Raw genomic sequence first — 25935 nt, 5'->3', positions numbered from 1 at the left:
GTATAAATACTTAAATACATAGAAAACACCCATGACTCAGGAATAAATATCCATGCTCATCACACGTATAAATGCTCTTACCAGGATTTGAACCCGGGACCATCAGCTTCGTAGGCAGGATCACTACTCACTAGGCCAAACCGGTCGTCAAATAATAAATAAATATTTGGGGATAATCTTGCACCGATCGACCTAGCCCCAAACTCAGCAAAGCTTGTATTATGGGTACTAGGCAACGATATACATACGTATATAGATAAATACATACTTATATAAATACATAGAATATCCTATGACTCAGGAACAAATATCTGTGTTCATCACACAAATAAATGCCCTTACCGGGATCGAACCCGGGACCATCGGCTACCACTACCCGTTAGGTCACTACCCAGATCGGTTTGCAGAAGAGCGAAAGGCAAAAAAAGGTTTTATACCTAGGAAATATTCAACTTATCTATCATTTAGCCACATATGTACGATCACGTCTGAAAATATCGATACGAAAAAAGTGCCAAAAATATGTGTACACAACTTTATTGCCCATATATTAAGGTAGTGCAGTAGTACTTGAATGAATGAATGAATGAATTTATTTCATAAACATCAATTTACATAGATTTCCTTAAATTAGAAACTCTGCTTCCTAAATAGGTATAACCTGTACTTTAGGGTAAACAGCGCTCCTCCCCAAAAATTTAGTTGCAGGAGATGTTTTATTTATATAAATTTTAGATAAAAATTGAAAAACTTTAGTATCATTAATACTGAGTTTAACTTATAAATCTAAACATGTGTATGTGTGTGTGTGTGTGTGTGTGTGTGTGTGTGTGTGTGTGTGTGTGTGTGTGTGTGTGTGTGTATGTGTGTATGTGTGTATGTGTGTGTTTGTGTGTGTGTATGCAAAAAAGAGAAAATGAATATGCAGAAATGTTCAAAAATAGTTAAGTAATTATGTTCATAATATCTTCAGTGTTTACTTTGTTTAGTTTAGTTAGTGTACTATACACTAACTAAACTAAACAAAGCAACAGTAGCCTTTTGGCAATGCCAGAGGATGATGGGCAAGAGATGGGGACTTGCTCCTCACATCATACTGTGGCTATACAAAATGGTAATAATGCCAAGCACCCAGCTAACCACGGTAATAGACAAACTAAACAAAACACAAAGACTAGCATGTGTGGCTGCGACGGGCTGTATGAGAACTACTCCGACTGCGGCGCTAGAAATAATGCTAGGACTCCTACCATTACATATATATATATACAAAAAGAAGCGGCTGCCACGGCTCTTCGGTTGAAAAAGCTAAACCTATGGACATCCTTCAGCTCATCGCACAAGAAGATCTATGAAAATATGATCTCAAAACTACCCATGCTGGAGGCGCCCATCGACAAAACACCAAAAACTATGATCTTCTGGAAAGAATACGCCATATCATTAACAGAAGATCCAAAAGAAGGACTAGACCAAACAAACCTAAGAATATTCACAGATGGCTCAAAAACATTTGAAGGGACAGGATGTGGTGTCTTCTCGGAGGACCTAAACATACACATCTCAAAACCCCTGGGAGAACATAACACGGTATTCCAAGCTGAATGTGTGGGAATAATAGAAGCTTGCAATGCCATAACAAGACGAAAGGTGAAACACGAAAATATACTAATACTATCAGACAGTAAATCAGTACTACAAGCGCTATGCAGCGACAAACTTAATTCAGAGCTCATACTCGAATGTCATCGAAGCCTCACGGAAGTGAGCAAAGAAGGCAACAAAGTAACAATTCAATGGATAAAGGGGCATAGTGGATCAAGAGGAAACGATGCAGCGGACGAACTGGCCAGGAAAGGCTCAGAAACGCCGGCATATGGACCCGAGCCCATCATACCCCTACCAATATCCTATATACACAACCAGCTAGACCTACATCACAGACAACTGCACAATAAATACTGGAATGAAATGGACACATGCAGGCAGACTAAGGATTTTCTACCGGAACTGAACCACAAACTCACCAAAATACTACTGAAAACACCTCGACACCAACTACGTAAAATAGTAGGATTAATTACAGGACATAACACACTTAACAAACACCTACACAATATGGGTAAAACGGACAGCCCCATGTGCAGAGCGTGCATGGAAGAAGAAGAAACAACAAAACATATTCTCCTAGACTGCAAACAGGTAGAAGTATACAGGAACAAATACCTAGGGACTCCGTGCACACTAGGAGAGGCAATTAGCAACCTGAAAACTTTGCTAGGCTTCGTGGAGGAGCTGGGGTGGTTAGAGTAGCGCTACCTCGTTTCACGCAAAATAGGCACAATGGTTGTCGATTTGCGGAAAATGCCCAGAAGCACTAACTAACTAAATAACTAGTACTATACACATATTTTGAATAGAGTGGTAATCAGGAAATAAAAGCATTTCTATTATTGCCATATCCGTTTCTGATGAGTAATGAGTATGACATGGCACAAAGTTTTGGATATGTCACAATTTTTGTGCTAATGTCCTGTTTTTATGAAATTATCCTATAAAATGGCACAACATTTTTGAACAGTAAAGTTTTTTAAAAACCTATTACTGTCAATTATGTACATATAACATATTTTTTGTTATTTTAGGAATCATTAAAAAACAATTTTGCTTAAAAAATGGATTTGGCACAAACGTATTCCCAGCCGACGTATTAACAATAAAATGTTGAGTTTGTTTTGAATATTTAGGCCAAATAGTACCTTCACTTACTAACTTTACTTAGCTCACAAAAAATGAGGAAAACAGGGCTGTAACCGCGAAAATCGAAGTTCATCAATTGCGGGCATTTTTCTCTGTCACTCTAATTATGTCTTAGTGACATAAAAAGAGAAAGATCTCCGCAATTTGTGAATTTCGGTTTTTGCGGTAAGCCCCCAGTTATTTATAGTAGATCGTGTCATTCATGAAGACGCGGGCCTTGACTCCTATTCTCATTAAATTAAAGATTATATTTGACAAATTGCGCGTCATCTTGGATAACACGAACTATACTTGGCTGTTCAATGTTTTTGTTAGTCTACTTATTGAATACTTATTATAATTTTATTAATACTATACGTGACTACAGAACACCCTAACGAAAACAAACCCTAAATAATACTAATTCAAACGCAAAAAGCAGTGAAAAATAATGTATTTCATATTATTATCTTAATATATGCGGCTACTTGCAGGATTTAACATTTGTAATCGCCTTTAAGAGCTTACCCTTCGTACAGTCATTATATCCAAAAAAACCGACCCTACTCGTGAATATTTTTTTTTATACTACGTCGGTGGCAAACAAGCATACGACCCGCCTGATGGCAAGCAGTTTCCGTAGCCTATGTACGCCTGCAACTCCAGGGGAGTTACATGCGCGTTGCCGACCCTGAACCCCCCCTCCCCCTCGTTGAGCTCTGGCAACCTTACTCACCGGCAGGAACACAACACTATGAGTAGGGTCTAGTGTTATTTGGCTGCGGTTTTCTGTAAGGTGGAGGTACTTCCCCAGTTGGGCTCTGCTCTATATCTGGAATAACATCCGCTGTGCTGTGCCCTACCACACAAAGCGAGATGACATTCACAATATACCTCTCTTTTGGACGTAGTTTAAGGACGTACCCGGGTCCAATCAGTTCAAGAATAATCAGTTCTTGGATTTTTTTTCGTAGGTCCCTCGGGGGGGTCACTGAGAATGTAAATGCAAATAGTAGACTGAATCAGGCTCCTGTGTATATTCGTAAAACGGTTTTTCTTGAATAACTCGGCCATTTTTGATTTTACAGTAAAACCGTAAGAACAAACATTGTAGGGAATTTGATTTTCTACAAGTTTGGTCCTCACAATTTTTCTTCTAGGATCGATATTTTGGAAATTAAACGTGAAAAACGCGACATATTTAAAATATTATCATTATCTCCTATGTTTTACGGCATGAAATGGGTAATTAATTAATTAAGTTTAATTTCCAGAATATCGATTTTGGGGGAAAAAAGGTGGGAAGCAAAATTGTTCAGAATTTGATTCTCTACAACTTTTTTTCTCTTCATTCATGCCGTAAACCGTGAAACAGGAGATATAATATTTTGAATTTGTCGCGTTGTTGTTCGTAGGTGCAAAACGACAACGTATCGATATTAGCGATGACTAGGTTAACTAATAAATCCACTATGTAGACTAGGTATAGTAGATACTGGTGCCACCATCCCGTTAAACACGCAAAATTGAACCCATGATCCAACACTGTTCAGTCACGGACGTTAATAGTTGTGCCATTGAGGGTTCAAGCTAATTTGGTTGTCAGTACCAAAGAGGGTTCTCTGCCTTTTCGCCGAAAATTGTGTGCCGAATTTTACTTGCCAACCAACTTTTCGCAGAAGTTTCATTTGGACGAATTTCATTTCCCAACTTTACATAATAAGGTTAACTGGGAGAGATCATTGAAAGGGATAAGTCCGCCTTTGTACAAATGATGTGCGTTCTTTCCTGTTTTGTGTTTCTTTTTGTACAATAAAGTGTTTTACTACTACTACTATCTTGGAGGATTTGAAAACTGGACAAGCCTTGACTGTTATTTTCTGTACAAAACAGTCTGCCGATTTTTGCGGGGGAGGGGCATGTCAAATGTATGACAGATAAACGTCAGTCCATACAATACATATGACCATTGGCCGAGCTTTTCGACAGAGGGGTAAACTCTTAAAGACGTCTACAGTTTTTTTTTTAATACTATAGAACATTATTACACAAATTGACTAAGTCCTACAGTAAGCTCAATAAGGCTTGTGTTGAGGGTACTTAGACAACGATATATATAATATATAAATATTTATAATTACTTAAATACATAGAAAACACCCATGACTCAGGAACTAATATCCATGCTCATCACACGAATAAATGCCCTTACCAGGATTTGAACCCGGGACCATCAGCTTCGTAGGCAGGGTCACTACCCACTAGGCCAAACCGGTTGTTGAATCCTACTATAATCCAACCTAACCTAACCCAACCTAGTACGCAATTTTCATTTCCCAACTATGGGGTTGGGAAACGAAATGGTTGCGAAATAATTATTTGGTAAAAGTCATTCGGCCAAATGAAACGTCTGCGAAAAGTTGGTTGGCAAGTGAAATTCGGCAATACAGTTTTCGGCGAAAAGGCAGAATACTGGCTTAAGAATTAAAGTCCGTGGCTGTACCATAATATACCCTATTTATCCGCACAGTCATTCAGCTTTGATATCAGCTGGTCAATCTGTTCCACCACAGCTTCGCTCAGGGGTTCCAGAAAATTCTCATTGGGCGTCCTATAGTTCTCATTCTCTGACTCATTGAATGGCTTCTCGAAATTGAGCTCTATGCCGTCGGTGGAAGGTGCATTTTGGATGTCGAGGAGCTCGAGGGATTGTTGAATGCTGAACGTAGCGGAGGGCTTGTCGGTTTGAGTGTCGATATCTTTTGTGTTTGTGTACGTCGGCCGGAGGTTGCGTACTGATGTTAATTATTTAGTTAATTATATTAAGTTATATAGTATTATAGGTTTTGAAAACTTTTCATTGAGTTCCAAAATATACAAATAGACATGAGAATTTGGGAATGGTTGAAAAGAAATACACATAAAAATGTTATACACGGTGTAACATGAGGAAACCGAAAGATTTTAATAGTGTATTCCTGATCACATTTAGAGACTAAAATGTCATATAAACTTTTCTGAATTTCGCGTAGTTCCAGAGTTAATACCAATTAAAAAAAACATTTATTGTAATAATATAAGAATAATAATAATTCAGCCTATATACGTCCCACTGCTGGGCACAGGCCTCCTCTCATGTGCGAGAGGGCTCGGGCTATAGTCCCCACGCTAGCCCAATGCGGATTGGGGACTTCACATACACCTTTGAATTTCTTCGTTTATTGTAACTTAGTGGAAAACTTTTTGCCATTATGGGGTGTAGTCTAAATATCCTCATTGATAGATGTCAAAAATTGACAAGTAACCTTTGCAAAAACTAGGTTTTACAAAAAAAGGTAAAAAATCATTTTAGTGCCAGTTTTACCTTAATTTTAACTTTATATGTACAAAAACAGTCAAAAATTTGAAAAAAAAAAATCTTTTTTGCGAAATTTACTTAAACTCATATAATGTTTTTTCCTTCTTTTGCCTTTTGCCTCAGAAGTGCGTGGTTAAAATCTTTCAGGTTCCTCGTGTTACACCGTGTATAAACAAATGACAACTACTAATTTCTACCATGATTTTTCAATACAATGAGCCTATTTGTGACTTTCCATGAGAGAAGGGTGCGAGGGATACTTCATGTGCAATAAATAAATATTATTAAATATTATTTAGGGTCGGCAACGCGCATGTAACTCCTCTGGAATTGCAGGCGTACATAGGCTACGGAGACTGCTTACCATCAGGCGGGCCGTATGCTTGTTTGCCGTCGACGTAGTATTAAAAAAAAACTTTCTTACACAAATTAACTAAGTCCCACGGTAACCTCAAGAAGACTTGTGTTGTGGGTTATCAGACAACGATATATATAATATACAAATATTTAAATACATTGAAAACATACATGACTCAGGAACAAATATCTGTGCTTATCACACAAATAAATGCCCTTACCGGAATTCGAACCCAAGACTATCAGCTTCATAGGCAGGGTCACTACCCACTAGGCCAGACTGGTCGTCAATAAGGGCCTTTCTATCGAATTTATGTTGGAATTTTTAAATGGAAAGGACCTTATTGCACTTGAAGCATAAGAACCCTTCTGTAATGGAAAGCCACATTTATTACAAATGACATTAATATTCAATCCTAATTACAGACATAAAATGATATTCATTATAAACATACATCCATATCTAAACAAATTATTATTAACAAAATGAAAAAAAAATTAACGATATCTTTTGTTGTGAAACATGCTAAAGCAGAGACGATTTCCACATAGATTTTCATACATTGATTCGCCTGTTGCTATCTCTATTGCACGCACGTAATTATATTTCTGTCCCGCCCATGATGCCGGTTGTCAGTCACTGTGCGAGCTTAAAAGCAATATTTTTTATACTACGTCGGTGGCAAACAAGCATACGGCCCGCCTGATGGTAAGCAGTCTCCGTAGCGTATTTACGCCTGCAACTCTGAAGGAGTACATGCGCATTGACCCTAACACTCCGCACCCTCGTTGAGCTCTGGCAACCGAGTAAGGTACCGGTAGGAACACAACACTATGAGTAGGGTCTAGTGTTTTTGGCTGCGGTTTTCTGTAAGGTGGAGGTACTTCCCCAGTTGGGCTCTGCTCTAGATCTGAAATGACATCCGCTGTGCTGCGCCCTACCACACAAAGCGAGATGACATTCACAATGCCCATAACTCTCTTTTGGAAGTAGTTTAAGGAGGTACCCGGGTCCAATACAATTATGCGCATGAAATAGAAGACATAGCAAAGGGTGGGTCAATGTACGAAAATCTATGTGGAAAGAGTCTCCTCTTTAATGTTATGTTTACAGTTTTAAAAAAATCGACCTACCACTGGATTTACCACTTGGGAACATAAATTTTTGAGAAGAGGCTGAAATAATATTAATAAATAAATAAATATTATAGGACATTATTACACGAATTGACGAAGTCCCACAGTAAGCTCAATAAAGCTTGTGTTGTGGGTACTTAGACAACGATATATATATAATATATAAATACTTAAATACATAGAAAACACCCATGACTCAAGAACAAATATCCGTGCTCATCACACAAATAAATGCCCTTACCAGGATTTGAACCCGGAACCATCGGCTTCATAGGCAGGGTCACTACCCACGAGGCCAAACAAGTCGTCAAATAATAAGATATATATAAAAAAAATGTAATTGCTATCTGTCTAATCAACACTTTTACAGTTGAACCCGTTTAATACGATATTATATATAAGTTTGACATAATTTCTCGCATAATACACCATTTTACAATGGCTGCTTCAACTTGTATTAATACGCCTATCCGCTTAAAACGAGTTTACAGTACACATGATGCTACTTTTCCGCACTAGTGCGTAAATTAGCACATTATGTAACTATGTCCAAAATTTAAAGGGTCATATTTACTGTAAAACGTTGTACGATACATGTGCGAATAGGTCATTCGCAACTTATGTCCATTTAAAACACTCCCTTCAGTCGCGTTTTAATTTATCCCTACTCGTTGCGAATTTCCTATTTTTCGCACCTGTATGGTAATGTACTATTGTGATACAAGTGCGGAAATTAACTGCCGCAAATGTATCATACAATGTATGCGAGGAAATAAAAAAAGAAAAACGCTTTAAATTAAAGATGAGGCAGATAAAAAAAAAATATAATTGATGGGATGAGAAAACTTTGATGTTCATTCTATCTATGTATACTATATTGTGTGTAATGAATCATTGCACACAATATAGTATACAATACAATATAATATCATTACTAATGATAATGATACACAATACAAACTTACGCTTAGAGACATCCAAGCGACCACAAAGTTGATAGTTAATTTTTTCGTTAACTCCCGGACGAATTATTTGAAGATATATGAAAATTTTGTCACCTGAACAATAGAAAAATAATTATTTTTTTATTTCCTCGCAAAAACTCTACAATGTAGTATTTTCTGCACTTGTGCGGCAAAAAAGGCATTTTCCGTTCCTATTGTTTCTGCCCCCACTCAAATTCTTCATCTATCAGCACTCAATAGTGTCCAATTTACTCTTCACTTTCCTATATACCTAAGTGTGCAATGCCACAAAAGCCCTGGTTACCAAGGATAGTGGGGCCGTCATGTAGCGGCCGTAATATTACGGACGCAAAAATACTGTTCCTTCAATCACCGCCCTCTAGTAAACCGCGCCATTTTGTTAACATAGACAACGTTCTAGTGATGTCATTCAACCGCTGTATTACCGCAGAATTTATTAGTACATTATTACAGAGGCCGGGAAAGGGCAATACGTGGATGGGTGTCGATTTTGTCGGACGACCCGAAGCGGAGTCCGACAAAGAAGACGAATCCACGAATTGCATTTCCTGCCGAGGCATATATAGTGTTTTTCTCCAAACATGCCAGGAAATCAGGTAAAATAATCATAATTTAAGCATCAACCAGCACTCAAATCGAAAAAGTCAAAAACTATTTCCCTCTTTAATTATTTTTTAAAAGTTAAAGGCACAACTATTCAGCCATTCAGGACCATTCAATATAATTGTGCAATATAAGCTGTATTTGCACGCATTAGGTACTTAAAAAAATATAAAGTTATATAGTCTTTGATTTTATTAAGCAGTATTCGCACGATCATACACGCCGTCGTTACACGACTCTATCCTATAGCTTGAAATGATGCTGACCGGGTTGTGTAGACGCAGCCCGCGGCTATATTAATTGGCTGTATGCGTTTTCCTTAGTACATACATGTTTTAAAAAAGTAAAAAGAATACAGTAATAACTAACCCGTCCGCTAAAACACGACAATAATGGTTTGAATTTTTTTAATTTGTGTTTGACCATAACGAAGAACTTTCCGTACTATTTTTGCTACAATAAGGTGAACATTTCCAAGCATATTGGAGAAAAAAGAATTTAAAGAATTTATATATTTCAAGAATTTGGCATTACAAGAGATGTACATTGATCCCCACATAAGGCTCAGCCTGTCACGTGGGAATCTCAGAGAAGTATCGAAATGGTGCGGTTCTTATTTTAACAGAATATATTATTGTTAAAGCTAAAAAATAGTACTACAGTACAGAAATGACACTTCCTATAAAACCGAAGTTTGACAGCGATCCAGGGACGAATTATGCTGTCTTGTTCTAATGTATGGCACTATCCCTTTCGGCTATTTAGGGTTGTCAAAATTCAAGTTATCTTGTCTGTGGTTGTGCACGCAAAGGGACGTCAAGTTGTGCCAACCCTAATAATTGCTCGGAGCAATGCTGAGCCGAACGCCGAGAATGACCGAACGCTCTAGTGTCTCCCCACTGATATTACGGACGGTATATGACGGCATATCCTAGGAAACCAGAGCTAAACTCATAATTAATATTACAATAGCTTATTTTGACTTAAAAGTAATTTAAAGGGTTATAAATACTTACTAGAATGTGTGGGGCTGGGAGGTTCAGAGATGGGTCTGGGGTAGTTGAATCGTTTCCCTAACTCGATGTCCATTTGGTCTACGTAGTCTGGGTACACGGTCTTAAGCGCCTGGGCTCGCGCTTGGCGGTAGTACTGAAATATAAATATTTTTTTTAAATATTTCAATACCACGGTTAAACTCACTTGAATTTTTGAGGACGGACCCCCGCTGGGTTCAAAAGACGTTGCCTCGCGCACAAACCGGCCAGTGTAGACGTGCCTCGGCTGAGGAAAACGCACGCGCCCTCTAATACTTCTTCTAATAGTTCTCCCCAACTAATACTCATCGAGGCACTTCTAAAACCCCCGAACACAATTAGGTTGCGTTGTTTTATCACATAGTTCCTATGGCCACCTCCTGTCTCCATCATCAGATCGATGGTACCATAATATTGCATTGTCAACTTACATATGTATGCAAATTTTCAGCTCAATCGGAAATCGGGAAAGGGGGTCATTAGCTTTCAAGATTTGACCCACACAGATACTAACAGAGCCAGTTAAATAAAAGCTTGTAAAAAATTCAAGAAATTGACGTTTTTAGGGTTCCGTACCTCGAAAAGAAAAAACGGAACCCTTATAGGATCACTTTGATGTCCGTTCGTCCGTCCGTCTGTCTTTCAAGACCCTTTTTCTTAGGAACGGGTGGAGGTATCAAGCTGGAATTTATATCATATACTCAGGTCTACTGTCCCTTGGAGCTGAGAAAAAATCAAACTTCTAAACCAACGCAATCAAAAGATACAGCCGTTTATGCCGCAAATTTCCGCAAAATTTCGACACTCGCAAGGGAATCAAAACCTACAGGGTACCGCCCGTGAACTCAGAATCTTGAAATTTAGTACGAGTCAACGTCTTATAGCACAGATAAAGGAAAAATTGCGAAAACCGTAAATTTTTAGTTACATCATATAATAATATACACCTACAGGTTTGTACGGAACCCTCGGTGCGCGAGTCCGACTCGCACTTGGCCGATTTTTTTATGAGAACTCGCCGCTTTTTCTTTAAAAAAAATGCCATATTGAGTTAGCTTGCCTTGTCTCTAGTGGTTTAAAGTACCACTACCGCCCGGTATCGCCGTGAACCGGGTGGCCTAGTGGATATGGCCTAATATGCCACGAATGCAAAAGACTGGGAGTGCCCAGGGCCCAATACTCAAGAATATAAATATAATTAGATATTACTCACAATTCCCAGATTTCTCCAATCCATCAAATCGGATAACCTCTCCGTACGATTTCTTTGAATGATACGCTGCCTTCTTGACATCCTGTCGAAAAAAACAGATATTAATAAATATCTGATACAAGATATAGGTACACTTGTTCACGTTAGTTTCCCAAAGCAACCAATGTATTTATGGATTCCCGTTTTCTCTCATCTTTGCCCCATAGCCGCCTGAAGGGGCTTATAAGCATATTTTCTACTCCTCTACTGTTATCTGTCATTTATACATTTATGAACACTAATTATGAACATACATAATAAGTTTAAAGAAAAGTCTATATTGACTATTCATTATAATAGCACTTGGGCTTTAAAATCGCCACAACGATACTGCGATTAATGGCTACCAACCTAACAAAATCAAAATTAATACAGTTTTCAAACAAAATGCATTGCTGCCAACTTACAAAAACTATTTTTAAATGTCATCACCGTCTAGTGAACGTCAATTAAAAACAAAGTTCACCATAGACAATATTTTGCATTTTGACGTATCCCGCGCTTATACAGTATAGAAGGTAGAGGCAAGGAACAGTATCTCCATAGGCAGAACTGTTGCAAAAGTGTCCAGCTAATATTGTACCTTTGTGTAATAATTTGTACTACACAAAGTGTGACCAGCCCAAGATTTTTTGAATTTCCCGCCATAAATTTTTGTAATATTTCAGTAGCCAGACTCTAGCTTGAGTTGTACGAGCCGAGTTATTGTATAAACTATGAAGAGTGGATTTAAGAGGAGTGAAATCTCTCATGGTAGAACTGTTGCTAAGTGTCCAGCTGTCAGCTATAAATAATAGTTCCAAATCTCTCCAGAGTAGCGCTAGAGTAGCTAAGAACCTAGGCGTTATTGACGTAGTGAAGTGGGCTGTCTATGATCCGATTTTTTTCTCAAGTATTCTAGGTATTGTAGCGCCACCTATTTATAGTTTTTTGTCGGACAGTTTTTGGTATATGGAGATTCTATTCCTTAACTCTACCTTCCATATTAAACAGTTTTTTAAATTAATTTTGCATTTTATTTATAAGTCAGCAGTCGTAGAAAAAGTATTGTATGCAACGTTGTATAAGTAAGTAGGCCTAAAATTAATGCTCGTGGCGTATTTCTTTATAACAACCCACGCCACTTGCTTTATACAACGGTTGAATACAATACTAGTAGTTGTGACTTAAGGGGGTCTCTAACGCCAATGACCTTCGATCTGAATCCCTTAGTTTCTAATGTTTTTTGTAGCTTATCGTATTAACAGCAACGGCTGTAAGCGATACAGTATACCATATTTACTTTAAAGTTCACTGTCTTAAGATTTTTGGCATCAAACTTGCCAAAAAACTGGTTTACTGGCCATAACTTTTGTGATGAGTGTGAGTTTTTCGAACTACCCAAAATCAAGTGCGGGTAGTTCGAAAAACTCGCGCGGCTAGAAGATGTTGATGTCAACTTTAGCCAGTCTTCTCCGAGACCACGGGGACAACGCCGTCCTCGAAACGTCGGAGGTAAATTTAAAACTTAATACGCGATGAAGTCCCGTTTGTGTCAGTTAATAAAATGTTATACCTACCCCATAACTGTTCAAATTGTTTGTTTATTTTTATTTAAATATCTAAAGATACAGAGTATAATATGAACTTATTTAGCCACATTACCAGTGATCGGAACTATGGGAGTAAAACTTTAACAAAACTTATCAAGCGGGCGTAAAAAGAGTGCTTATAGCCTTAAAAATATTCGAATATCTATGAATGTAAATATTTTTATGGCTGTAAGTACTATACTATTCCTATCCCTATGGACATGAATATTTTTAGGGCTGTATGCACTATTTTATGTCCGCTTAACAAGTTTTGTTAAAGTTTTACTCCCATAGTTCCGATCACTGCACATTACTTACTTGGTGAAGGAAGCGGAAGAGGTATGTCAGGATCGTAGCAAGTGGAAATCCGTGGTCTCTGCCTACCCCTTCAGGAAATAGGCGTGATTATATGTATGTATGTACTTACTTGGTAAAGTCAAACATGTACTGCGCCAGTTGTTGAACAGATCCCTCCAGGGAAATGTACCTTCTGTCCACAACGTAGATGCCATAAGACATAGGATCGGCGATGTGTTCTTGCATGAAACAGCCAAAACCTGCAATATTGGACTTTATTGTACAAATGGTAAGGATGATTTTAGATTTAAGAAATTGTGCCTCACATCATTACTGTAGACTTTATTTTATAATTAAGACAAAAAGGATTCATATTTCTGACCGAGCGATAGCGAGGTCTACAGCTTGTCGAGTAGTTTTTGGGAGTAATGACTACAATCTGTTTTTGGTATACATCAATGACCTACCAAAAGTTGTGCAAGAAAGACATGATATAGTGTTGTTTGCAGATGACACTTCCCTTATATTTAAAGTGAACAGAAAGGAAAATAGATTCGAGAGCATTAATGACGCGCTATCTACCGTATTAAACTGGTTTACGGCAAACAATTTGCTTTTGAACGCAAAGAAAACCAAATGCATAAAATTTACGCTACCTAACGTCAAGCAGGTAAATAACAGCAAGATTAAAATAAAAGGTGATACGCTGGAATTTGAAGATCGAACTGTTTTCCTGGGAGTCACTTTAGACTCAAAACTGCAATGGCATGCACATATAGCCACTTTAGCCGGCAAACTTAGTTCAGCAGCCTATGCAGTGAGGAGAATCAGACAGCTAACAAACGTAGAGACGGCCAGGCTGGTATACTTTAGTTACTTCCATAGTGTTATGTCGTATGGAATTCTGTTGTGGGGAAAAGCGGCAGACATTCAGACAATATTTGTACTGCAAAAGCGAGCTGTACGTTCCATCTATGGACTGGGCGCTCGAGTATCCCTAAGAGAGAAATTTAAAGATGCAAGCATTCTTACCGTTGCATCTCAATACATACTTGAGAATATTATGTACGTTCGGAAAAACATCAACGAATTCAAGCTTAACAGTGATATCCATAACTATAACACTAGAAACAAGCATAAACTTGCTGTGCCCGCCCACCGCCTCCGTAAGGTTAGTACGTCTTTCGTCGGGAACTGTACACGTTTTTATAACAAAGTTCCCACTGATATAGTGAATTTGCCTCTTAACAAATTTAAGTCACACGTTAAGAGCTCTTTGTTAAGTAAGGCGTATTATGCTGTGAATGATTTCATAGATGATAAGGATGCCTTTAAGCCAGTAGCTTGATCTTGATAATATGATAAAAATGTAAGTAGAAGTGACACAAGAGAACATCATGTTCTCGTTTGATTGTATTATTTTAGTTTTGGACACTTAGAGACCTTATACACCTCTAAGATTTTATTTTATTTTAAATTTTATTTTATTTTAAATTCAATTTTATTTTAATACCTATTTTAATGATTTGGACACTTAGAGACCTGTACATCTCTAAGTCAATTTAAATTTATAATTTAGTTTTATAGGTAGGCACTCCTTATGAATAATATGTAGTCGCGTTTATGTGGCGCTATGCCGTCTTTAATGTAACTTACAAGCACAAATGTAGTATCTCACAATTTTTTATTATATTTTTATTAATACAACCCGGCAGCTTGAACATGTCATGCTCGCTAAAAAGTCTTTACTTACGGTGGCGTCGTTGATCGGGTCGCCACTTTCCCGAATGAAGGTTGAGGGAGGCGATGGCTGAGATACACGTCATACTCGTGAACGGGTGCTGTTTGTGGAGACCGGTCTGTTTAAGCTTACACGGGGTACAGGTTATGTTAAAGTATATAACTTTACTTTTGAGTGACATTAACGTGAGACACTTCATTCGGTTCTTGTCTGTTTTTTTTTTTTGTCTTTTAATTATTTATATAAGAATTCAAGCCTTGGCGACCCTCTACATCTCTAAGGATAATTTAATATATTTTTTATATTTTATCTCTGACACTTAGAGACTTATACATCTCTAAAGAATTTTAGTATTTTATGGTTTTATTTTTTTATCATAGTTTTTTTTTGTGTAATTTGACATTTAGAGACAGTATACATCTCTAATAAAGTAATTATTATTTCATAGATTCGATATTTGTAATTGTTTTTTTTATTTTATTTATTGTTTGTAAAAATGGACATGTAAAAGTGCCCCTGTGGCCTATTTGCTGAATAAATGTTTGATATTTGATATTTGAATGTTGTTGAGTAGTATTTGGGAGTATTGACAGGAAGGTGAGAGTAATAAATGGCAGATGAAAGGATTGTGTGGCAGTTGAAGGTATTTTGCGTGAGATGAGGGTAACGTGTTGCAAATGAGGCCATTGAGTGCCAGCTGAGGCTATTTAGCAGTGGCGGATCGTTCAAAGAACTCGATTCCCATCGGCTTGTCTAATTACAGCCCGTTAAGTACTACTACGATCGGTTCATGGAGAAAAGAAAAGCAAAATTAGCTCCGGGTTCTCTATGAATATTTGTGACGCGCCGCCACTGCTATTTAGTGACAGTTAAGGGTTTTGAGTGGCAGAAGTGTTAATTCAGGATTATAAAGTGCCAGTTGAGGGTTTTAATGTGGCTGTTGAGGGTTTTTAAGTGGCAGCTGAGGGTTCGTAAATGGCAGGTAAGGGTTCTATAGTGGCAGTTGATGGGATTTATATGGCAGTTGAGGGTTCCTGAGTGGCAGTTGATGGTTTTTGTGTGGCAGTTGAGGGTATTAAGTGGCAATTGACGATATTAAGTTACAATTAAGATAAGTTCCTTACATAATAAATTTGTGAATAAGTCTGTATATATAAATTATTGAAGCGCTGGTGGCCTAGCGGTAAGAGCGTGCGCCTTGCAATGCGGAGATCGCGGGTTCAAACCCCGGCTCATACCAATGAGTTTTTCGGAACTTATGTACGAAATATCATTTAATATTCACCAGTCGCTTTTCGGTGAAGGAAAACATCGTGAGGAAACCGGACCCCAATAAGGCCTAGTTTACCCTCTGGGTTGAACTGGGCCTACGCCAATTTTCGGGATTAGTTGCCAAGTGGATCCCAGGCTCCCATGAGCCGTGGCAAAATGCCGAGACAACGCGAGGAAGAAGAAGATATAGATTACTTACGTTTATTGGACCTACTTATCTAATTATTTTTTCATTTTCAATTAAGTGTTAAGTGACAATATTGAGGATTAGGTGTGACTATTTTACCTGATTTTTTTTAAATACTACGTCAGTGGCAAACAAGCATACGGCCCGCCTGATGGTAAGCAGTCTCCGTAGCCTATGTACGCCTGCAACTCCAGAGGAGTTACATTACCTGATAAGTTAGTCGTGATGCTAGGTATCCCCATGACAGTACATTCGGCAGGCGTGTAGCCCCACGGCTCGTAGTACGACGGGAAGACGCCGAGATGGCAACCTCGGACGAATTCCTCATAGTCCAGCCCGAAGAGAGGGTTGGTTGAGGTCAGGAACTCTGGGTGGAAGATTACCTGAGAAATTATATAAATATTAGGAACGAAAGGAAAGGCAAAACGACACGGTACTCGATCTACCAGACGATGTCTTTTGGAAGCGCATCCCCACAAAACCGTTGCTTTCACAGGCTGTTTTCGGTATCCCGCAACCAGGTGCTGGAACAATATTCCTCCACCTATTCGTCATATGAAAACCAAGCAATCTTTCAAATTTCATTTAAAAAAATACCTTTTGGAGAAGCAAACTTTGGGAGTCCCTGTTACCTGGTTGCTGATTACCGAATTTAGTCTTCACTAATACTATTATTTTATTTGGTCTTAGTAATTCATAACGTATAAGCTTTTATCGCTGACTGTACTTTTCTTTCCACAGGCAACTAATAGTCATCAAGATAATTCTAACAAACCCATACACAATTAGTTGCGCTGTTTTATCACAGAGTTCCCATGGTCACCTCCTGTCTCCATCATCAGATTAGCTCCATGTCATCATAATATACAATAGTGATATCAAGCTTTTCAATCTCGTGCCTACTTAGGCCACTCAGCAAGCTTCGTGACGTAAACACGGTACACAACTAAAAAGCTCTGTATTATAATACGATTGTATAAAGCACTAATTATTGAGACATGTTTAAATACTTACTTTAACATTATCATTGATAGTGTTGAACATTTGGCAACGTCTGACGGCGTTTAAAACCGGGTCGCTCCAATCGTCCACCTAGAAACAAAAGCTACATCAGCCATTATACATAATAATATATCTAGAAACATTAGGACATTGTGCAACGAGGGGGGTAAGTGAAATTTTGCAAACGAGGGTGTTAATTAAGAATTTGGTGTAACATATTCAAGAAAAATATATCTATCTACCCGGTTGTAACCACTTTATATTATCGCGTGGTTAGCGAGGAAATGAGAGATAATAAGCTAGAAAGTAAGCTTTGAAATAAAATAAAAAAATTGTTTTGGGTGAGACTTGAACTCACGACCACTGGAGCGTACCCCAGTGATCTGCCATCTGAGCTACCAAGACCTCACCCAACACAGCAAATATTACCACCATATGGGCATATAAAATAGAAAAAAAAAACTAAAAACTAGCGCCAACGCCAATTCTTGGGACTAGTTGCTAAGCGGACCCAGGCTATAAGACATAGACATAGAATTTTTTTATTTAACACCACATTGAAAAATGTTTACAGGCAATGCTACAAAACATTACAAGCCTTAAAATGAAACTTAATTAGGCACAAATTAATGTTTACATGTAGATATAAACAACTTTTAAAATTATGATGCTCAAAAGGAGCGAACCTCAGCATGTGTTGCAGCAGGCTTACCCACTACAACGCTGGTCAGGTTGACCCTTCGTACAATACGAATTTGCTTGCTGCTTGTCGGAAACTGTATGGATAAGACTGTTTGTGTAGAAAATAATATAGGTATAAGCCGTGGCAAAATGCTGGGACAACATGAGGAAAATGAGAGAAACAGAGAGGTAGCCGTTTAAGAACGTCTTACGGTACATGTCGCTAGGGCGCCTCCCTAAAACTGTGACTTTTAAGACAACTTTTAGATTGCCGTAATTACGATTATCCAGCTTATTATCTCACAACTCGAAGCGAAACCCTTACTTTGACTGGATTCAAATTACAAATTTTATAGCCTCGTGGTAACCATTTTCATCTAAAATTATATTTAAGTAACTGTGCACTGAATTACAGTGTAGTTTACATATTATTGTACCGCAGTATTAGATATTATAGGAACGGTTCTCTGCCTTTTCGCCGAAAATTATATTGCCGAATTTCACTTGCCAACCAACTTTTCGCCGAAATTTCATTTGGGCGAATTTCATTTCCCAACTTTACATAATCCAATCTAACCTAACCCAACCTAGTACGCAATTTTCATTTCCCAACTATGGGGTTGGGAAATGAAATGGTTGCGAAATAATTATTTGATAAAAGTTATTATGCCAACTAAAACGTCTGCGAAAAATTTGGTTGGCAAGTGAAATTCGGCATTACAATTTTCGGCAAAAAGGCAGGATACCCATAGGAACCTAGCATTTTGGAAGAAAAAATTAATTAATTACTACTTTTGAGGTTAGAAAAATTCTAATCTTCATAAAAACGGGGTATAATAAAATTGGGTCCACATTTTTTTTAACCATGCTGTTCCACAGGTCGAGGGTCGAATAACAAGAAGAAATAGTTAAAACACTGAGGGTAGTATAATAATGAGGCTTTGAGGGAGTTGGGCAGGCGTTTATGGGAGAAGGGTAATGCGCTCTGGGTCTGGGCTGGTTCAACAAATTTCCATCGCCATACAGCGTGGGAATGCTGCCGGCATACTAGGAACTTTCGGGCCGTGCTTGTTGCAGGGGATGGGCGTTACTTTATAGATGTTGTTGCGTGTTGCGGAATTTTGTTAGCATTTTTTTATCCACTGCGCATTATTCGGTTTTGCTATCCTGTCCTATATGTAATAGTGTAAATGTTTCTGCTGTCCTTAGCTAGATGTACAAATACGGCGGTGGCAGAATAACAACGTCCATTGCTGGAAGTCCTTAGGGCCGCTGTGCCCCGAGGCCTTTCGGCGCAGACATTAGCTGAGCCACTTTCCTTTTCAATTAGTTTCTAAGCATTATTGTGTGCTTTTATTGTGTACCTATGTCTAAACTTTGAATAAACGTCTTTATTATTATTATTTGTATGTCCTTTGGGACCAGGAGACCTTTGGGAGGCATACGTGGGGCCGATGCGAACAGCGCAGATGCCCTTTTAGACGAATTTGATGTTATTATTATTAATTTATTAAGTTTTAACGATTCTTGTGCGTATTTCTGATCCCTTACAAATACACTTACCACGTTATGCGTAGTGACAGGAGGCAAGCCGTCTCGCTGTAACGCGTATATACACCGCTTTAGCCGCACGGTATCGTCTTTATGGAGCAGGTCCGACGGCTCAGGCAGGTGTCCCCTGTTATACATAAACTCAACTGTAAGCCCGCAAGAGTTATTACAAATAAAAATAAAAATACAAAATAAAATAAAGATTTTATTTCGTGCTTTATTTACTTACATTAGCGAAGATAAATTACGGTTACGGTACATTTATTACGGTTCTTTGAAATGAAAAAACACCAACTTACAACAGCAGGCCTAGCACAGGAGTGGCGCGACAGTCTCGCGAGAGTACCATCCCTCTTAAATTAATACTTTTTTTATTTTATTTTAGTATATAGAAAACCAACAGCGCTATATATATCCAGAACTTGCGACAGAATTACAAAGCCAATTATAGGTTCTCACTTATAGAAATAAAATAAATTATAAATAGTTTTAGCCCAACTTATTTTACACATACAAGCATAAAATAGTACATTACGATACAAGTGCGAAAAATAGGAAATTCGAAACGAGTGGCGATAAATTAAAACACGACCGAAGGGAGTGTTTTAAATCGACACGAGTTGCGAATACCTATTCGCACATGTATCGTACTACGTTTTACAGTACATATGGCTCTTTAAAGTTTCGACATAGTTACATAATGTGCTACTTTACGCACTAGTGCGGAAAAGTAGCACCATATGTACTGTAAAAACAGATATATATATATATCTGTTTAGACATTTTACATTTTAGCTGGTCCATTTTCTATGGGAGGGTGAATTTTTTTTATTTGCGATTTCGGGGTTGGTCCCATAGTAAACGTTGCTCAGTATAAGCCCAAAACCTCCCTGGCAACGGGAAATCACATATTTTTGGACACCTTGTATATATGCGATCAATTAAAAAAAGAAGAAGAATGTCAAAAGTACATATTCATTAATATACGTAGTCTATGTCGAGGGTGAGATATATGCGCCACTCCTGCGCTAGGCCTACTGATCAGACACGATCAGGCCATAAATTGAAAAGTTTAAAACGGCGACGACTTTTAAAATATTTTGACAATTCTTTAAAAAACTACTGACCTTAAGCAAATCTCGTACATCCGTTTGCCAACTTTCTGCTGTATATCGTTGATGGTATCCCTTAGTGCCTTGGTGACCGCGTGGCCGCGCAAGCTCTCCACGTTGAAATTGTTGGTTTTCGCGGGGAAGATGAGGAACGCTACTACGGTCATGTCTGAGCCTGCAGCCTGCGAAAAAAATGTTATTCCTAATTTGTTGACTTTAGGTTGAATTATGTAATTCAATCGTAAAGAATAATTGCAGGCAAATCAAAAATGAATAGTAAAATTGCTTCGTACGTGGGATACTTAGTTGAAGTAAACTAATTAGTACTATTTGATCTTTATCAAACGTATATTTATTTATTTATTGAATCATTATTGCACAAAAGAAATACTTATCGTTCAAAAGGCGGACTTAATGCCAAAAGAATTCTCTGCCAGTCAACCTTAAGGCAAAGTAGAGAGATTGTGGGCGGTGCTACTACTATTAAAATTTAACATACACATGCAAAAACATCAAAATATACACAATACATACAATATACAAATACCTATATAAATATATACAATACATAAATTATAAAACAAGGAATCCTTCATTCTACCAGCGAAGAAAGCACGTAGAGATTTCTTAAAAGCTTATATGGGGAATTTTTAATATTAAGGGGAAGTATATAAATATACACGTATCGTACAATTAGGTTAGATCAGCGGCCTGTTTCGAAATGCAAAATTAGTTATTTAAAATCAGCCTACTGAATCAGTAAATGTTAATTAATCGTTCACCATGATATTAAGTAAAACAATCACGCTTCTTTTCTGTTATTTAACTTTTGGCAAGGAAAAATTTGAGTATCTTCAACCACGGACACCCAACAACACAAAGATACAATACAAGTTACAACACAATTAACAAAGATTAAACCTCTTTAACCATTATGACAGCACTTTGATTATGAAGAAAATAAAACCTCACACTTGAATGAGATACGATTTTTCAAAAGTAACCAGGCTTCGATGACATTCAATTTGCACGTCACCATGATGTCACGTGTCCGTCTTAAGAATTTTCAATCTGTCGGTCACGTGACCTGACGCGAGTTTAACATTTTTCCTCATCAAAAAAAGTGCCGCCAAAAAAGTTTTCACTTCAAAAAAAGGTAGCTGTATTGAATACAAAATTAATCATCATTAATTTTTAACAAAATTGCACAAACCTTCAAATAATGATTGAGTCTAGCTAAAGCCTCTATGAAGATGTCCGCCCCCTTGTTCCCGAACTCGTATCGACCGGCAATGAAGAAATACAGCGTCTTATCCAGGTCGAAGTTGAAGTGGCTGCGAACAAATTATTAGTATAAAATGTAACTAAATTAGTCGTATAAAATCTAATACAATAAAATAAATAAATCATTTATTCAGAGTAAATATAACCAATTCTATAAAACAACTTTTCTGCCAAACTGCAGGACAGTTTGTTGGCAGAGGGACTCCCTTAAAAGTAGATGGGTAGACTCACTTAATTATTAGTATAAAATGTAAATCAAATTGTTGCACATTGTTGAGATATGTAACTATATTTGTACTTACCTACCTATATTTGTACCTATGAACTGCTGTAAAAAGTAATTAAATAAACGTATTTGTATTTCTAAAATGTATATAAAATTGTTGTACATTGTTGAGATAAATACTTACCTACACTTTGTACCTAAACTGGACTACTTACCTACCTAATATTTGTACCTATGACTACTGCTACTGCTGTAAAAAGTAATGAAATAAACGTATTTGTATTTGTAACATTTATATAAAATTGTTGTACATTGTTGAGATAAATACTTACCTACACTTTGTACCTAAGGTGGACTACTTACCTACCTAATATTTGTACCTATGACTACTGCTACTGCTGTAAAAAGTAATGAAATAAATATAAGATTGTATTTATATAAGATTGTATTTATTTGTAATTACATATTTTATAATGGAATATTTATAAATACCATATAAATATTTTGAATATAGTGGTAATCATGAAATAAGCAAAATAAATAAAATGAAATAAACGTATTTGTATTTGTAACATTTATATAAAATTGTTGTACATTGTTGAGATAAATACTTACCTACACTTTGTACCTAAGGTGGACTACTTACCTACCTAATATTTGTACCTATGACTACTGCTACTGCTGTAAAAAGTAATGAAATAAACGTATTTGTATTTGTAACATTTATATAAAATTGTTGTACATTGTTGAGATAAATACTTACCTACACTTTGTACCTAAGGTGGACTACTTACCTACCTAATATTTGTACCTATGACTACTGCTACTGCTGTAAAAAGTAATGAAATAAACGTATTTGTATTTGTAACATTTATATAAAATTGTTGTACATTGTTGAGATAAATACTTACCTACACTTTATACCTAAACTGGACTACTTACCTACCTAATATTTGTACCTATGACTACTGCTACTGCTGTAGAAAGTAATGAAATAAACGTATTTGTATTTGTAACATTTATATAAAATTGTTGTACATTGTTGAGATAAATACTTACCTACACTTTGTACCTAAGGTGGACTACTTACCTACCTAATATTTGTACCTATGACTACTGCTACTGCTGTAAAAAGTAATGAAATAAACGTATTTGTATTTGTAAAATGTATATAAATCAGAGAATTTGAAGTAGAGGTGGACTGTCAAAAAAAACTTCGTAGCCGCAGTAATTAATTGCCATCTTTCAACACACGATTAAATCTTTTAGAACGCCATATGACTTTGATCCTTATTCTTTCACTGATATGTATTAAATTTGTTAAATAAGTTTTTGGCAAAAAAATCATTTTTGGTACAAGCTTTTATCGCTGACTGTAGTTTTCTTTCCACAAGCAACTAATACTCATCGAAACAATTCTAAAACCTTTAACACAATTAGGTTACGTTGTTTTATCACAGAGTTCCTATGGCCAACTCCTGTCTCCATCATCAGATCATCTCGATGGTACCATAATATTGCATTGTCACCCGACTTACATATGCGGGGTGAGGGAGATTTCCGAAACGCATGCCATTATGAGTTTCACTAATCGATATACCACCTTACCGCCTGCGGGGAGTCACCCGCATGCTGTATATCGACCGAACTATCGACATATGAGTTTCACTAGTCGTTATACCACCTCACCGCCTGCGGGGAGTCACCTGCATGCTGTATATCGACCGAACTATCGACATATGAGTTTCACTAGTCGTTATACCATCTCACCGCCTGCGGGGAGTCACCTGCATGCTGTATATCGACCGAACTATCGACATATGAGTTTCACTAGTCGTTATACCACCTCACCGCCTGCGGAGAGTCACCCGCATGCTGTATATCGACCGAACTATCGACATATGAGTTTCACTAGTCGTTATACCACCTCACCGCCTGCGGAGAGTCACCCGCATGCTGTATATCGACCGAACTATCGACTTATGAGTTTCACTAGTCGTTATACCACCTCACCGCCTGCGGAGAGTCACCCGCATGCTGTATATCGACCGAACTATCGACTTATGAGTTTCACTAGTCGTTATACCACCTTACCGCCTGCAAGGAGTCACCCGCATGCTGTATATCGACCGAACTATCGACATATGAGTTTCACTAGTCGTTATACCACCTCACCGCCTGCGGAGAGTCACCCGCATGCTGTATATCGACCGAACTATCGACTTATGAGTTTCACTAGTCGTTATACCACCTTACCGCCTGCGAGGAGTCACCCGCATGCTGTATATCGACCGAACTATCGACTTATGAATTTCACTAGTCGTTATACCACCTTACCGCCTGCGGGGAGTCACCCGCATGCTGTATATCAACCGAACTATCGACTTATGAGTTTCACTGGTCGTTATACCGCCTGCAGGGAGTACCCGCACGCTTTATACTGAGTTATCGACCAATGAAACTGAGCCATTAAGGCCCAAGTCGTTTCCACAAGGTCGTTTAATGACCACAAGAGACTCACCCATAGAAATGTCCCCTGACAAACTCGTGTATCTTGTCCTTGGCCAACGCGTGGACGTTTTGAAACTCGTGTAATGCTGGGAATTTGTTCACGTTCAAGCCATTCGGTGTGATATCACCCTTACCAAGGCTTATGTGACTAAGAGACTTACCCATAAAAATGTCCCCTGACAAACTCGTGTATCTTGTCCTTGGATAACTTAGAGGTAACTTTTCTGCCGACGTGATGTGACGTTCACAATTTGAAAGGTTAATTGATAACAGGAGACTTACCCATAGAAATGTCCCCTGACAAACTCGTGTATCTTGTCCTTGGCCAACGCGTGGAGGTTTTGGAACTCGTGTAATGCTGAGAACTTCTTCACGTTCAGACCGTTTGGTGTGATGAAGTCAGCCTTGCGTTTCAAAAGGTGTTCAGCTTCGTAACCTTAAACAATTATACTCGTTGAACGGACTACTTTAAAATGACAGTAATGATAAGTTTCGTCATAAATATTATTATGGCTTTTTACTTACAGTCAATTTTAATATTTTTATATTGTAGTGTTTGTAACTTTTTTATAATGGAATGGTGATTGTTTAAATTTAATGTATATTGTTATGAGATTTTTTTCTCCATTTTAATACCTAGTAGTAGTTTAATAGTAGTAGTAGAGTACTATAGCCAGCGAGTCACGTAACAAACTTGTGGTTTCAAAATTGGCACTCAATTTACTATTTAGAATAAATTAGCTTAAAATTTATAGCGTTTTTGAGCCAAAATTATTCCCACAAAAGCTTGCTTTAATATAAAGCCTTTAATAGCTTGTGATGCACTCGCTGTTCAAGCTCTAGCTTCTATTTTCTACGGAGATTTTTTGTAAGCTGTGACGCAAAGACAAATAACTAGGTTCGGGTATAAACGTATAATCAAGACCAGATAGTTGTCCTTTCACGCCCCACATCACATGGCGATCCTGGCAGGGCCGCCATGTGAGGTGTGACTAGGGTTGCCAACCTAAATGCACAGTTTTGCGGTACATTTG

At 37.7% G+C, this 25935-nt stretch overlaps 1 protein-coding gene across 4 annotated transcripts in view; it reads right to left on the bottom strand.

The window, feature by feature from the left end:
- LOC133533073 (glycogen [starch] synthase) overlaps window positions 1–25935 on the bottom strand; it is a 61832-nt gene that overhangs the window by 6963 nt on the left and 28934 nt on the right. The window contains exons 9-18 of one of the 4 annotated variants that reach the window (XM_061872012.1): window positions 25184–25337; window positions 22094–22214; window positions 20896–21062; window positions 19781–19895; window positions 17549–17626; window positions 16743–16917; window positions 13465–13594; window positions 11428–11509; window positions 10197–10329; window positions 5268–5534 (exon numbers count right to left, since the gene is read on the bottom strand). In XM_061872012.1, coding sequence (XP_061727996.1) covers window positions 5268–5534; window positions 10197–10329; window positions 11428–11509; window positions 13465–13594; window positions 16743–16917; window positions 17549–17626; window positions 19781–19895; window positions 20896–21062; window positions 22094–22214; window positions 25184–25337 — 1422 coding nt within the window. Of the gene's footprint in view, window positions 1–5242; window positions 5535–10196; window positions 10330–11427; window positions 11510–13464; window positions 13595–16742; window positions 16918–17548; window positions 17627–19780; window positions 19896–20895; window positions 21063–22093; window positions 22215–25183; window positions 25338–25935 lie in introns of all 4 variants that reach the window. The other 3 variants (XM_061872014.1, XM_061872013.1, XM_061872015.1) reach the window with 3 other exon arrangements.

Source organism: Cydia pomonella, chromosome 28 (genome assembly GCF_033807575.1).
Source record: "Cydia pomonella isolate Wapato2018A chromosome 28, ilCydPomo1, whole genome shotgun sequence".
NCBI classification, from domain to species: domain Eukaryota; kingdom Metazoa; phylum Arthropoda; class Insecta; order Lepidoptera; family Tortricidae; genus Cydia; species Cydia pomonella.
Note: the sequence above shows the minus strand (reverse complement) of the source record. Positions and strands in the feature narration are given on the sequence as shown.